Raw genomic sequence first — 14765 nt, 5'->3', positions numbered from 1 at the left:
CGGGTTACAGTAAGAAAACTGAGGCCCATGGAAGTGAAAGAACGGGAAATTAGGGACTTCGTGGAACAGGGCAAAGTCGGGACCAGAAGTCAGGTGTCCCTACTCTGCCTCCACAGATGCTCAGTAGTGACAGCCAGTGGCCACGCAAAAATTTGGCCTGGCTCACCGTGTACTAACTTGTACATGTGAATCAATTGCTTGCAGTCTCGTGTACACACACACTTAGCTGGGATCTGTGCTTTGTGTAAGCCACCAAAAGCGGCACAGGGACCATCCCCACTGGAGCTGAGGAAATCCTGGCTTCCTATCTTGGCCAGGGAAACCTGAGTGTCTTGGACAGCTCAGAAACAGAAGTGGGGTGGTCAAGAAGAGGTGGGCAAACCCAGTTCCCTGTCCTGAGGCCCCCCAGCCCTCCCACCCCAACGCGCCACCCTACCTGGCTCCCTACTTGCAGGTGTGCACGTCGTAGATGCGGATGCACTCCTGGCAGCTCACGTAGCAGCACCAGTGGAAGATGCAGTGGCATTTCTCCTTCCGCTTCTCCGTCCTCGTGTTGTGGCCACGGCCACAGCACAGCAGGTCGCAGCCATCGATGCCGTGAGAGGTGACATTGCAAGTCCGGTCCCTGGTGCCAAAGGAGCCCGTCTCGGGATTGGGCTCGCAGAAGTTGGGGGAGTTCTCATAGTAGACCAGGTCTCTCTCGGTGGGCGGCTTGAACAGCGCATACTTGGCGCGGAGGGTCTCCACCCAGCCACGGGATTCACGGTGCTTCTCCACCACCATCTCCGAGGCACTGTCGTACTTGTCCTTGAGGAAGTCGCCGATAGCGCGGAAGTCGGGTTGGGCCCACCAGCAGGTCTTGACCTCGCAGCTGCCCGACAGCCCGTGGCACTTGCATTTAAGGTGCATGTGGTCCAGGATGGTCTGGGGAAGAGGAGTAGCGGGTGGCCCCTGGCTCGACCCCCCCGGGAGCACCACCTAGGCCCTCCCTCTCTGCCCCTGCCCACCCGATTCCTGGAGCCTTCTCTATTCCTAGCGGGTGTTAGAAGAGAATGGATTGGGGGCGAAGGTACGGACCTAAAGGATGATGGCCGTGGTTTCCTGCCTCCTCACAGCCCCAAGCATTGGCAGAAATCGCAGCCATTTCTCAAAGCTATAGGTATTAGGGACTGTGATCCTAGTTTAACAGATGGAGAAACTGAGGCTGGGAGCTTAAGTGACTCGCCCTACGTCAAACAAGCAGAGGAAGCGGTGGAGGCTGAGTTCAAAGCCAGGCCCAGCGGTGTCCAGAGCCCTGCCCAGGCAGCCCAAGAGCACCGATCGGCCGGCGGGTACCTGCGCCAGAGCTGACGCACCCCTGGGCAGGCGCAGACGGGGAACAGCCCAGGGAGAAAGGGGAACGGAAGGGGTGATTGTGGGGTGTGGGTGGGGGCCAAGCACAGGCCAGGGGAAGGAGGAGAGCAGGGGTCCGGGCAGCACGAGGGCCACCAGAAGGGCAGGGCGGGGCGAGGCCAGCCGGGAGGGCCAGGGCCAGGGTCCGAAGGGTAGGTGGAGGGGGGTGGTGTCCGGCGAGGGCGGTCGCGGCTCACCGTGCGGCCCGCCTCGTTGTTGTGCTTGTTCATGGCCGAGCGTGCGTCCGGCCTGTTCTCGCGCGCATCCGCGAACTCCCGGGACACGAGCACCCCGAAGTCGGCGTCCTCGCTGCAGCCGCCCCACTTCCAGCCCTCGCCGGGCGGCCCCTTGTGATGCGAGTCGCAGCCGCAGATGGTGGAGGTGCCCTCGGCGCAGGAGCGCGTGACGGCGAAGGCCACGCCGGCAGAGGCGATGGCGTGCACGAAGGCCGACTCGCGGGTGGCTGCGGGGAGGGCATTGCTCAGGCGGGGCGTGGGGGCGCAGCCGCCCTGCCTCGACCTCCCCAGCCGCGAGGAAAGAGGGAGGAACCGAGGCGCCCTTCTGACCCCCTTGGGCTGGCCCAGCCTCTGAGGTATCCCCCGCTTTACAGATGAGCAGACTGAGGCCCGGGCAGCCAATGGATTAACCCAGGGCCTCAACGCCTGGTCCAGCACAGAGCTGACCCTGGTAAAAGCAGCCACAGAAAGTACAGCTCTGGCAGGTTGCTGAAGGGATGGGGCCTCCTGCCCTCCATCTGCCCCAACCCTCCCACTCCCGAGAGCCCGAGGCCTGCGGGGGTGAGGCCACCCCCCCCCCCCCCAGAGGCGCTTGGGCAGACCCTTCCTTTCCTGAGAGCCGCAGTTACTCTCTGTAACGGCCGTAACTTCCCTCTGCCGCTGAAGCTCCCGAGCCTCCCCCTGCCACCACCGGGAGGACAGAGCACAGGACAGGATCCCAGGGCTTCAGGGCTGTCCCCCGACCTCAGGATACTGATGGCCACCTTGGAGCGCTCAGTATGCGCCAGAGTCTGCCCTTCATGGGCTTTATCCCATTTAGTCCTCCGCCAAGGCTGCAGAAGGTCTTAGTATAGGCCCATTTTACAGATGCAGACATTGAGGATCAGAGGGCCAAGGCCTGGGAGACCTGCCGTCCAACCCTCTCCCTCCCTCCCGAGCAGGAGGTGACCTAGAGGGTCGCGGCCCGGCTGCGCACACCGGGGACAGCGCCCGGTAGCCGCGGGGCCACCTCGGAGGGGCCGCCCGGCCCGCCTCCACCGACGGCCCCGCCGGCGCACGAGCCCGCGAAGCCGGGCGGACTGAGGCCGCGGTGGGGGCGGGGGCAAGGCCCGAGGCCCGGCCGCCCCCCCCCCGCCCCCCGCCGCTGTCCTCGCCCCCGGTGCGGCTCCCGCCCTCCGCGGGGCGCCCGGGGCGAGCGGGGGGCGGCGGCGCCGGGAGCCCGCGCCTCGCTTCCGGCCGGGCCCGCGGCCTCTCGCGGCGGCGGCGGCGGCGGCGGCGGCGGCGCCCGGACCCCGGGCCGCGCTCGGTTCCCAGCCCCGGGGCGGCGGGGGCGGCGGGGGTGGCGGGGGCGGGGCGGGGATTAGCCTGGGAGCGGCGCTGACAGCCCCGCTGTGCCGGTCCCCGTCCGGCGGGGCCCGCTGGGCCGCTCAATCCGCCTTTGTTCGCGCGGTGTCACACCGCATTACCCGCATAATGCGGCCGCCGGGCCCGGGCCGCCGGGCCGGCCGCCACCGCGTAGCAACGGGCGGCTCCCGCGGCCGGGCCGCGCCCCCGGCCCCGGCGCCCGCCCGCGAAATCCCCATTGAAGCGGCGCCCCCCGCCCCCGCCCCGCCCCGCCCCGCGCCGCGCCGAATGGCCAGAGGGCGTGTGAATGGCGCGGCGGCCGCAGCGGGCGCGGGGCCGGGCCGCGCGGTGGGGGGCGGCGCTCGGGCCCCTTTCAAGCCGCCTAAGCCCTCGGGGCCGCCCGCGCCCGCCCGCGCCCGCCCGCGCCCCGCCGTCGCGGCCCGTCGCCTTCCGGCCGCCGACCCCCGCCCCGCGGCTGCCGCGCGAGCCCCCCGCGGGCCGCGGCCCCGCCTCCGCCCCGCCTCCGCCTCGGGGCCGGCCGGGCGCGGGGAGCGGGTCCCCCCCCGGCTCTCCACGCGGGGCCTGGGCGCACCCGCGGGCCGGCGTGGAGCCTTCTTCCCGGGCCTTGCTCCGCCTCGTCCGGTTCTGGAGTCTCCGACCTATCCCCCCCCCCCCGCCCCCACGAGTGCCCTCTTGCAAGTTAGAGAGGAAGGCAGGTACGAGACCTACAGTGTGACCGACAGCGTTTAGCACAGACGTGGATGGGCGTAAGCCCAGAGGCCCGACTTCCATCGCCAGATGTCCCAAGAGGGCAGCAGCAACCAGAAGGCGAGTCTTGCTTTCGGGGAGCGCGTCTAGACGCCAGGCTGTTTGATTAAGAGCTACCTGGCCCGAGGTGGGGGGCCCCGGAAGGCGGTGAGACGGACACACCAGGCAAGATCGGGTTTGAAATGCAAACCGCCGCCACTTGGCCCCAATTAGAGGCCAAACCTTTTATGTAAACAAGCAATAATTAGCTTTGGTAATAGAAGCGTAAACAGAATCATCATCCATTGATTCGCTAATTGCTCCCCTGTCCCTTGACAATGGCCCGTAGGTCAGACGGACCCAGCACAGCTGAGGCCCAGGTGAAGGGCTCCCCACCCCCCACCCCCCCCCATCCCCCCCACCCCCGCGTGCTAAAATGTAGAGGGTCAGTGCTCCTCATCCTCCACCCCACCTCCAAATCCACCTGGCTCTCAGATCCCTGTTCCTTCTGGCTATAAATATAGTTCTTGTAAAAGAAGGGAGGGCCAGGCTCCCGAGTTTGGGTGGCAAAGCCTTGGTGGTGGTCCGGAGGGTTCAAGTTGCTGCAGAAAAGGAGCGGCAGCTCCAGGGGGCCAGCTGGGGTCATTAAATTCCAGGACACTGCCATTCCTCAGAGTTGCCCATCTTCAGCCCAGAACTCACCACCCCAAAGTCTCCTTCGCCCTCATCCCTCTCCCCTAGTCTTGCTTGAAGTCAAGTTGTGTGAATGCCAATCATTTCAGGCACCAGGTGATTCGCCTCCCAGGTTGCAGAAGGGTGAGGAAGGTACCCCGAGGCCAGCACACCCTCTAGCCCTCCACTGCATATCCAGAGTGCAGGGGCAGGGGGACCAGCAGAATCTTCTCACAGAAATGCTTGGGGGCAACGCAGTGCCACAAGCACCGGGCAGTTTCCTCAGCTCCAGAATTTTCTATATGGGAGGGACCCAGAGGTGGTGATGCTCCCCACCTCACCCAAAAGCTGGATTTGCATGGCGCTCAACACACTGTTGGGAAGATGTCACAAATGTCCACATCAAAGCCTCCCTACCTCACTGTGAGGGGGTGAGGACAGAGGCCACGGCCCCCTGTCCTGCCCTAGGATCTCAGGACACAGAGCATCCCAAGGCTGCTTGCCCTACAGCAGCACCTGGGAAGGTGTGGCTGCCATGGTGACAGTCTGGGTCAGTCCAGAGGGGGCCAACCCACTTTAGAGGCACCTGCAGGTCCTGACCAGCTTCATGGCCATCCCCTGGGGACCCCTGAGCCCAAAGCTGAGGCACCCTGACGTGGAAGAGTCACCATGACCTGCTGCCCTCCCCTATCCGGTCCCTCCCCCACCTGCTACCCGGCCCAGAGACAGTACCTTTGTCCAGGACAGGACCGAAGATGGCCAGGCTGTCATCTATGGTGGTACAGTTCCAGCGGCGGCCCCGGAACTGGTGCTGGCACTCCTGGATGCCCAACTTCACTCCCTCAGCCACGCTGGGCATGATTTCAATGTAATTCCGGCAGAAGCGCAGCTGCTTGGGGACCAGGCCTGGGATGGAGCCGCAGAGCAGGGGCTGTGAGCCCAGGGATGTGTACTGCTGGCCCAGGGCCAGGGACCTGCAGGCAGACAGAGAGCGGTGGCACTGCCAGCACAAAGCACATGGCCCATCACTGGCCCTTGTTCTTCCCAGGGAGCCCTGGGGGGTAGGTGGAGCCACGGAGGGCCCGCAGGCCAGCCCCAACCCAGAGCCTTGAGTGACCTGGTCCCTGAATGTGCTGCCCTGACCGCACGAGTACACTGGCCCCTTGAAGGGCAGGGCTCAGGTCCAGGCAAAGTCGCCCCCTGATGTGGGCATATCTGACATGAGTGTGGGGACCCTCAGAAACCTCCCTCAGGGGCACTCAGGGGGCAACGCAATATCGCATGAAAAGAATCCTGGATTGAAAAGAATAAAAATAAATTAAAAAAAAAATGAAGAATCCTGGATTGGAGAGATGGAAATGGGAGGTTAAGTCCCAGGTTAAGTCCTAGGCTCTGGGCCAGTTGCCCCGACAGGCACTGAAGCGGTTGGGCTGGACAATCTGCTAGGGAGTCTAAGTTTCTGGGGCCACATGGAGGCTCTGGCGACCCATGGGAGATAACCCAAACCTAAAGCAAGGTAGGTGCCAGGAGCTGGCTTGACCCCAGTCCCATCTCAGATGAAGCAGAGAAGCTGAGAAGCCTCCGTTCCTCAGCAGGGAACTTGTACATGCATGTGTGCCTAAGGTTTGCATGCACGCATGGACCCATGCATGCTGCCCGTGGCAGTGCCCCTGAGCCTCCTCCCCAGGATGCTGCCTGCCCAGCTCAAAGCCCCTCGGTGTCTCCCCAGGGAATTGATGGCTTCTACTAGGTCCTCTGTGCTTTGTCCACAGGGGGCCTCCATAACCATCTTGACAGCTTCCTAGAAGTTTCTAGAGTGCCATCTTTCCCCTCACCAGAAACTGGAGCTTGCCTGCCTGCCTTCCTTCCTTCCTTCCTTCCTTCCTTCCTTCCTTCCTTCCTTCCTTTCTTCCTTTCTCTCTTTCTCTCTCTTTCTTTCTTTCTTTCTTTCTTTCTTTCTTTCTTTCTTTCTTTCTTTCTTTCTTTCTTTCTTTCTTTCTTTCAGATTTCATTTATTTATTCATGAGAGGCACAGAGAGGGAGAGGCAGAGACATAGGCGGAGGGAGAAGCAGCCCGATGTGGGACTCGATCTCGGGACTCCAGGATCACACCCTGGGTGGAAGGCAGGCGCTAAACCGCTGATTGGCTTTGTTTCAAGACAAGTTTAGCTCAGTGTCCAGAGGGGGAGGATCTCAGATCATGCTCTCCCAGCCAACACTTATGACCCCAATCAAGTCACCTTACCCTTCTAACCCTCATTTCTCAATGCATAGCCTGTCAACCTCAGCTTTTATAAAGAGCCAACAGAAGGAAAGATCTTGTGGGGAGGCGGCGGAGGAGGAACAAGAGTTTAAAATACTAGAGAGCCAACGTGCGGCTCTTCCACTCTCTCCCCCAGCACAGGAACAGCAGGAATGACATTTTGTGTGAGAAACTGATCCGTGGGTCTCAGTGGACTTGAAGGCCAGTTGCAATCAACCCTGTGAATCAGGAGCAGTGTGAGCAAGAAGAAGGCTTGCACTGGGGCCCATCTCCTCCCCCTTTACATCCAGCACTGACCCAAGGCTCTAGTCTGACAGTGACCTCGGTCGAGTCCCCCACCCAAAGCGATGACAGAAGCCTTGGGAAGAGGGACCTCAGATCAGGAAACATAGGCACACAGGGCTGAATTAAACATTTGCCATTTATCAGCTCTTATTATGCGCCGGGTGCTTTACATGTAGCATTTCCCATCACTTCTCCAAGGCAGAGAATATTACTACCCGTCCCCCCCAAGACGAGGAAGCCCAAATTTGGGAAGTAAGACAGCTTGCTCAAGGCTTTTTGATGCCAGGTCTGGGGCAGAGCACAGCACACTCGCCGGGCTGAGCCTTTTTCTTGGGTTTGCTTCATTGAATCCTATGACAACTGTATGACACAGAAGGGGGCGTTACAGCAGCCCTGTTTTTGGGTGGCGTAGTCTTGCGTCCTGAGTAACCAGCCCAGCGCACAGAGCTGCTAAGAATTTGCTCGTTGGACCCCAGGCCATCGGACTCCAGAGCCGAGGAGTGTGCCACTTGCCGTCTGGGCAATGCCTGCTTGGGGCCTGAGCTGGGGGGGCGGCGGTGGCTGCAGGCCTGGCCCATCTGTGCCCTGAGCCTCACCACGGATCCCATGCCTGAGTGGGAGAGAGCAGGTCCACCCAGAGCCCACTGATGGGCGCATGGCACACAGCCCCTGATGGGGCCCTGCAGCCTGTTCTCTCCTGCCCCCACCCTGTTTACAGTTATAAACAGGGTATCCTGATAAGAATGATATTCAAACGTCTATCACTGATTACATGCTGGGCCTCTTCTAAGCGCTCCTGTCCCTTACCCTATGTAATCCTCGAAGCAAGTCCTTGTCATCACATTATTATCCCATTTCCTAGATGAGGAAACTGAGACCAGGAAGCTAAGTATCCTACCCCAGTCTGCAGGACTGCAACGAGTCAGTGTTGAGCCTCCCTCCCCGTTCAGGCTGCCTCCCCACCTGCTCTTAACCGGCTGCCCCAGCAGCTCTGCAATCCCTGGAGCGGGAACTGAGCCCAGGGTTCGGGCTGGATGGTCAGCACAGCGCCATCCTGAGAGCGCGGCTGGGGAGCGGGGCTCCCCTGGGAAGAAGCGCAGGCCTTTCCCACTCCCTCCTCTGGCATTTAGGAGCCTATGAGGAGGACAGTCAGAGAGGGGGGCTGAGACCCGATAGGGGACTCTGCTACCTGCATGGCCCCTCCTTGGTTTGGTCCTGAATGTGGTGGTGGCTCCTGGCCCCCTCCCCGTGCCCTGGCCTGGCTCCTGCCTGGCCCAGAGCAGCAGGGGAAGACCTGGTACCCACTTCCCAGCCTCAGTGTTCCTCCCCTTTGGCCAGGCCAGTCTCCCCAGTGTCCCTACCACAGGCATCTCTGTCCTTGCATGTGTCGGGAGGTGTGGACCTCCCTTGTGGTGGCCACGCTTGCCATCAGCGTGGCCTCCTGCCCCCTCTACACACTCTAATGTGGGCCGGTCTGTCCCTCAATCACTTCTGGCACCAGGGGCTGTATCCCATGTCACCCCCCATTATTGATCTGCCCACCAGCCAAGGCCCCTAGTGCCCCAAGGCTCCAGCCTCTCTTCACCCAGAGTTGAAAGTGGGGCCCCAGGGGACCTCCAGGACCCTTCCTCTACCCCTTCCCCTCCATCACTTTCCTTCCTCCTCCTTCCTAGCTCTCCCCTCACCCCTCGGTGGGCCTGGGCGCCCTCAAGCGAAGCTGAGCCCTGGGCCAGAATCAGAGCCTATGGGAGGAGCCCTGAGAGAGCGTGGAGCCCACAGGGAGAGGCGGCTTGCCCCCGGCTGCACAGCCCGAACCCCGGAGTCAGGTGGGGCTGCTGGCCACCGTGGAGAGGGAGGCCGAGGGGTGGGGACCCCCCCACTGCCTCTTTGTTTCCACTCGGTGAGGCCACTTCTGTCCCAGCACTCCAAAGGGGTGCCCACTCCCTGGTCTCATCAGCCCCCTGCAGGTGGGCCTCCCCACCCAGCAGAAGCCCCCAGCCCCGGGCACTGGCTGGCTGCCAAGGCCAGAGTTGCTCCCCAAACCTCCCCCAGCAGGGAGATGCCTCGTTCTTTGCCCCTTCTCTGAAGGACACTGAGACCCTGAGTCTGTAGTCTCCTCCGACCCACGCAGATTCCCTCTCGCCCCCCGCGGCCACGTGCAAGGCCAGCCGTCAGAGCGACAGCCGTTCCTCTTGCACACCCGGCCTGGCACCTCACGGATGCTTCCTCACAACAGCTCCAGGAGGTGGGCCCTGCCGCCCCCATTTTACAGAGGGGAAGACTGAGGCAGAGAGCAACCAGGCACACAGGGAAGTGGCCGAGTCTCAATTGAGCCCTGGGTTTGTCTGACTCCGAGTATGATGCCGCTCACCCTCTGAAGACAGCTCCAGACCTCAGAGTTGGTGAGTTCCTTCCTCTCCTGCCATCCCCAGGCTTCCCCCTGATGCCCGGGCCAGCCACCGTGTGCCCCACGGCCAGGCTGCCCAGTGCAAACCCGGCTCTGCTCTTTCCTAACTACTGATCTCTAACAGTGCACACAACCTGTCCCTGCCTCAGTTTCCTCACCTGTAAAATAGACGTAATAAGAGGAAGAAATGATATCAAGAGCTGGGCACATGGGAAGCCTTTCATAAGCTTCAGTCGTTGTGGTTACCATGTGTTGAAGGGTTGTCCCCAGCACTTTGTCCCCTGCCCTGTCAGCAACCTTCTGCCTCCTGCCCTGTCATTCCTGACTTGATAGAACACTTGAGAATTTCCAGAGCCCCTTCCCATCCATCACTGGGAAGGACGCCTTGGAGCAGAGCAAAGTCGGCCCCTTCCCCAGCAGCTCAGTCCTAACTGGGGTGGCTGGACAGACATCTGTGACCTGGCTGAGTGTTAAAGGTAAGCCAAAAGGAGACATTTCCAGAATGTTCCATTCGAGGGTTTCAGCTCAGACCTGGACATTCTGCTGGTCATGAACAAGGCCCTCTGGGAATGGGGGCGTCGGGCTGGCAATGGGGCTAAAGAGGCCTCTGCCATGGGATTGATTTCGGTAGGAGAGCTGCTCTCCCCCAAACATGGCCTGGCACCCCTGGCCTTGCACTCCTCCCCACACGGGACTCAGGTCTGAAACCCCACCACCACAGATGCATCAGTTTAGCTCACAGCTCCTTGTCTCCATTATGAAGTCCACGTTCCCCTGGCCAGGGTGGGCTGGGGGACGTCATACAGTGAGCCTCATTCGCCTTAATTCTTCCCGCCGGAATGCAAGTGGCTCTGGGGGCTCTGCCCAGACGCCGCCGTCTCCCCATCCCTGCTGTCCCCACGGCCGCGCCAGCTGAGCCCCCTCCGCCTGGAGCACCTGTCTGCTCACCACCAGCTCCTGACAAGCAGCTTACCCATCCTTCAGGACGTGACTCGTGAGCCCCCTCCTTTCTAAAGACTTTCATGGGCCCCCAGACAGTCCTGCCTCTGTGTCTTTCCTGTACCCTATTCAAACCTTCTTATCGCAAAGTGCGGGGCTCTTGTGTTTCCAGTTCAGTCTGGCTGTGGGAGTCTGAGCTCCCCAAGGAGAGAGGTTGTGTCTCTTCTGTTTCTCCAACGCCTCACCCCGTACCATGTACACTTGTGCACACACATGCACATACACACACACACGTGGGCACACTTGGTCTACAGAAAGGCACGCAATAGGTTCTCGCTAATTCTCAAGGGAAGGAATGAAGGAACCACTCCTTCCCCAAAAGGCCAGTCTGATGGCCCCTGTCTTGCAGCTCCTTAGCCTCACTCCCCAGGAATCCAGGCATCCGGAGGTTTCGCCTCCACACAGGACAAGACTCCTCGGTTCCGCAGAGGAAGTCCCTATGGTTAGGACCTCAGACGACAGCCAGGCTCCCAGGGGAGGTGGGGACCCGCCTGGCACCGGCAGCTGGTGAGGGGGAGGGCGGAGGACACTGCCAGGCCTTCCCAGCCGGGCACGGGCTATTTATACCCAGCTCCTGGCCTGACCCTGCCCTAGGCCCTGCCACCCTCCCCTGAGGACAGCTCATCCTCCGCCCCAACCACCCACCACCCAGCTGGGCTGAGGATAGACACAGGCAGCCGGGCAGATGGGCAGCAGGTGCCAGCGAGCAACAGGCTGCTCGTGGAGCCCGCGACGCTGACCTCTCAGTGAAAGTCCCTCTCCAAGCAGGCTGGACTTCAATAAGTACACTGCCCTGTGGGACTCCGGCTGCTCCCCGGTTCTCCACACCCCCGCCCCCCGACACCACCTCTGTCTCCAGAGGGCTGAACGTGGGCTATGCGGTGAGCCAGGGCAGAGAGAAAACTTCTAGCCACAGACCGCGGTCTGCCTGGACGCCAGCCTGACTTACACAGCTATCACACGGTGAGACACAAGTGTCCTGTGCCGGGTATCCGTCCGGTGACGCTGGCACTGTTGACACACAGGTCCTGCCATCGCCCAGCAGCGGCCTGCCTGGCTTCGGGCTGCCAGGGCTGCATGCTGCACCGTCCCTACCCTGCCTTCCTTAACGATCTCTCAGGGTTGGAGCGCTGCACCCCAACCAGTGGCCTCCCTTGTACCCAGACTTGTTTCTGTTCTTTACCTTGGGCCTCCCTACTCCCTAGCGTAATAGGGTTTTAGAGATGGAGGGGCCTCGGGAGGCCTCTAGTTCAGGGTGTTTTGTATTTGTTAGCTATTTTTTTTCCAGATGGAATCATACACAACCTCCCCCCAGCCCTCTAGACATAAAACATATAAAAAGAGGGGACCGTTCCTCTTTTAAAGCTAAATGTACGGGGCGATTTGGGTGACTCAGTTGGTTGAGCATCTGCCTTGGGCTCAGGTCATGATCAGGGTCCTGGGATCGAGCCCCGCATCGGGCTCCCTGCTCAGTGGGGAGCCTGCTTCTATTCTTCCCTCTGCCTGCTGCTCCCCCCTGCTTGTGCTCTCTCTTTCTCTGTCAAATAAATAAATAAAATCTCTTTTAAAAATGTAAAATTTAAAAATAAAGCTAAACGTACAATTACCAGTTGATGGAGAAATTCCACTCCTAGCTATGGGCCCAAGAGAATCGAAAGCAGGAATGCAAATGGACACGTGCATGTCAGTTTGACGGCAGCGCTCTTCACAGCAGCCAACAGGTGGGCACCCCAAGCGTCCATCAGAGGGACAGACAACGAAATGTGGCATAGCCCTACAGCGGAATATTACTCAGCTGCAGAAAGGAATGAAGTTCCTTGCTCTGACACGGATGAACCTTGACGACATCATGCTGAGTGAAAAAAACCAGTCCATAAAAGGACAAATATTGTATGATTCCACCTACGCGAGGCACCTAGAATAGGCCAATTCCTATGACAGGAATAGACGCTACCAGAGGCTGGGCACTAGGAGGGCAGTTACTGCTTCGTGAGTACAGCTTCTGCCCCCACTGACGGCCCCTCCTCGGGATGAACCCTGACGACCACACCTCTAATCTGAGCCTTTCCTCCTCTAGTTGGGAAGAGCGACTGAGGCCCAGAGAGGGTCCCAAGTCACACCGTCACATACGGGCAGGCCCGGGGGAGACGGGCAGGGACACAGCCCAGGGAGAGTCTCCCCTTCCCCTTCTTCCAGTCTCGGGTGAGCTCCATGGCCAAACCTCCCCCAGCTGTGCCTTTCTTGGAGTCGGAAAGGTCCTCACCTTCCCCCAGGGAATAGGAAGGACAAAAGCACCTGCCATGGGTGCTGAGAGGGGCAAAGGAGACAGAAAGGGGAAGGAGTCGGAAACCACTTCCTCTGTGGTCTTCTGTCTCTCTCCTCCAGAGTGACCACCATGTTTCTGGAAGCCGCACAATAAGCCAGTGCTTGGTGCTCCACCTGCTGGCTCCTGGGCAGTACTGGGCAGTACTGGGCAGGTGCCCTCCCTGTTCCCCGGCCCAATGGGGCCCCACCCTGGCCTGGGACAAGACGAAAACTTCCAGAAGGAGAAGGCAAGGCTTGGAAATGGACAGGAAGAGCCATGTGTTGATTTGGAAACACAAGGCTATTACCTTTCCATTGAAGTCAAGAGGTCCTTTGGGGCTGGCTGATGGCATGAAGGGAACCTGACAAGTTCAGCAGCACATCCTGAGTGGGGCAGGCCAGAGGCAGGGCCCGGTGGGCCCTGATGCACCTAATTCCTGGGACACCAGGAGCTATGACCCAAAATGGCACCTGCCCCTGACATGGGAGGCCCGGGTTAGGACACTCACCCCCCGTCCCTCGGCAGGGAACTTGTGATAAAGGCAGACAGACCTAACTCATGATTCCCAAGCTGCAGCTCTTCTTGCCCCACCACTGATCCTCTCTGGAGCAGGTGTGGGCCCCATGGATGTGGAGCACTAACTCAACCCCGCACCCATCTCAGTGCAGGCCAAGGCTAGGGAGTCGCTTCTGAGTCCAAGGGGGCTCCTGTTCCCGTGATCTACGGGGCAAGCCTAGAGACACCTCAACGGATGTCTTTCATCAAAGAAGTGGGGAGATAGCTCTGGACCTATAAGAACTTCTGAACCCAGGAAGGCCCAACCCTCCTGCTGGGCTTCCCATCTTGATTTAGTCCCAGCCAGCCAGCCCAGGGCAGGAGGGCAACAAATGTGTGGAGTGGATGCAGGTGCCCGCCCTTGGGAGAGGAGGTTAAAGCCTTCCTTTGGTAAACAAATTCATTCCCCGCCTGTTCACTCAACACACATTTGAGTGATGATTTGGAATTGGGCAGAGCGCCAGGTTCTAGGGACATGGAGCGGCAGTAAGCCACACCCACAGAGCACCCAGACCAGGAGGCATCTGCCAATTATGGAGCCACAGCATTTCTCCAGCACCTACCAAGTCTGGGTGCCAGGGGTGCCATGAACAAGTGACTCCCAAGGCTCTTGTGACCTATAACCCTTGCAACCACCATGCCAGAGGGTGCACTGTCAGAGCCGAGACATTCAGGAGGCAGAGGCAAGAGGGTCCCAGCCAGTGGTGATGACGAAGGCATGGCTGGGTCTCCCTCGGGAGGCACTGGGGTGGCAGGGAAGCCCCAGGTACGAGGTGGGAGTGGGAACCACAGCTGCTCCACTCCAGCTGGAGACCAGAAACTCTACAAAGGAGCAAGATGGGGAAAGGAGCCCTGAGTGCCAAGCTTTATGCAGGCAACCCGGGCAGCCATTGGAGGCTCCCAAACTGGCCTTTGGAATATTAATCTATTAGACAAATCTATCTGTGAAATGGGCCCCAGGGGGCATTATGCTAAGGAGAGTCCCAGGCTTGGTTGTATGTTACAACCCCTGGGGGACATGTTTTCACTGGTTTGGGGTGACCCATATGCATGAGCGGGGCGGGAGGCAGGAGGAGCATTAGGAGCAGAGAGGAGGGAGTACATGGGAAATAGGAAGGACAAAGCATGACCAAGGTTTTAAGCCAGGATGACCAGGAGGATGGATAGGATGTCAAAAGAAAGGGAACTTAAAAGGTGAAGCAGATTTGGGAAGAAAGACAAAGATAATTTGTGGGGCCAATGAGACCCCCCCCCCCAGACACCCATGTCCAGGCATGCTGGAAAAAGACAGAGCCTGGGAATTCAGATTTGGGAATCTGTGCTGGAGCTAATAGCTGAATGATGCTTGAGGCCTTGTCCCTCCCCACGGCACACGGTAAAGGATGAGACACCAGGGACCCTCACAGTGTAGGTGCCCAGGGAGGAACCCCTTTGGTGCCTCGAGAAATGCAGGGCACTCCTGGGAGGAAGGGCACCAACATGGGGGCCAGGACCTCATGTCAGATGGCCCTCACATATTAGGCCGAGGCATGGGGAAGGCTCTCCCAAAACCCTGCAGGA

At 60.1% G+C, this 14765-nt stretch overlaps 1 protein-coding gene and 1 long non-coding RNA gene across 5 annotated transcripts in view; one reads left to right on the top strand and one right to left on the bottom strand.

Moving 5' to 3' along the window:
• Window positions 1–14765, bottom strand: part of WNT3 (Wnt family member 3) — a 51201-nt gene that overhangs the window by 8185 nt on the left and 28251 nt on the right. For all 3 annotated transcript variants that reach the window (XR_007413168.1, XR_007413167.1, XM_025436675.3), the window contains exons 2-4: window positions 5124–5365; window positions 1590–1855; window positions 437–924 (exon numbers count right to left, since the gene is read on the bottom strand). Coding sequence is in view for 1 of the 3 variants with exons in the window: in XM_025436675.3 (XP_025292460.1) it covers window positions 445–924; window positions 1590–1855; window positions 5124–5365 (988 nt within the window). In the remaining 2 variants the exon portion in view is untranslated. The remainder of the gene's footprint in view (window positions 1–436; window positions 925–1589; window positions 1856–5123; window positions 5366–14765) is intronic.
• LOC112652967 (uncharacterized) lies at window positions 8614–11902 on the top strand. Of its 2 annotated transcripts, none has more exons than XR_003131841.2 (4): window positions 8614–8765; window positions 9176–9341; window positions 9680–9822; window positions 10193–11902. It is a non-coding gene; the product is annotated as an uncharacterized LOC112652967 (long non-coding RNA). The 2 variants fall into 2 exon arrangements; XR_004818969.2 differs by having other exon boundaries at window positions 9471–9822.

The sequence above is a fragment of the Canis lupus genome, chromosome 9 (assembly GCF_003254725.2).
Source record: "Canis lupus dingo isolate Sandy chromosome 9, ASM325472v2, whole genome shotgun sequence".
NCBI classification, from domain to species: Eukaryota; Metazoa; Chordata; class Mammalia; order Carnivora; family Canidae; genus Canis; species Canis lupus.
This window is presented reverse-complemented; position numbering and strand designations above follow the sequence as displayed.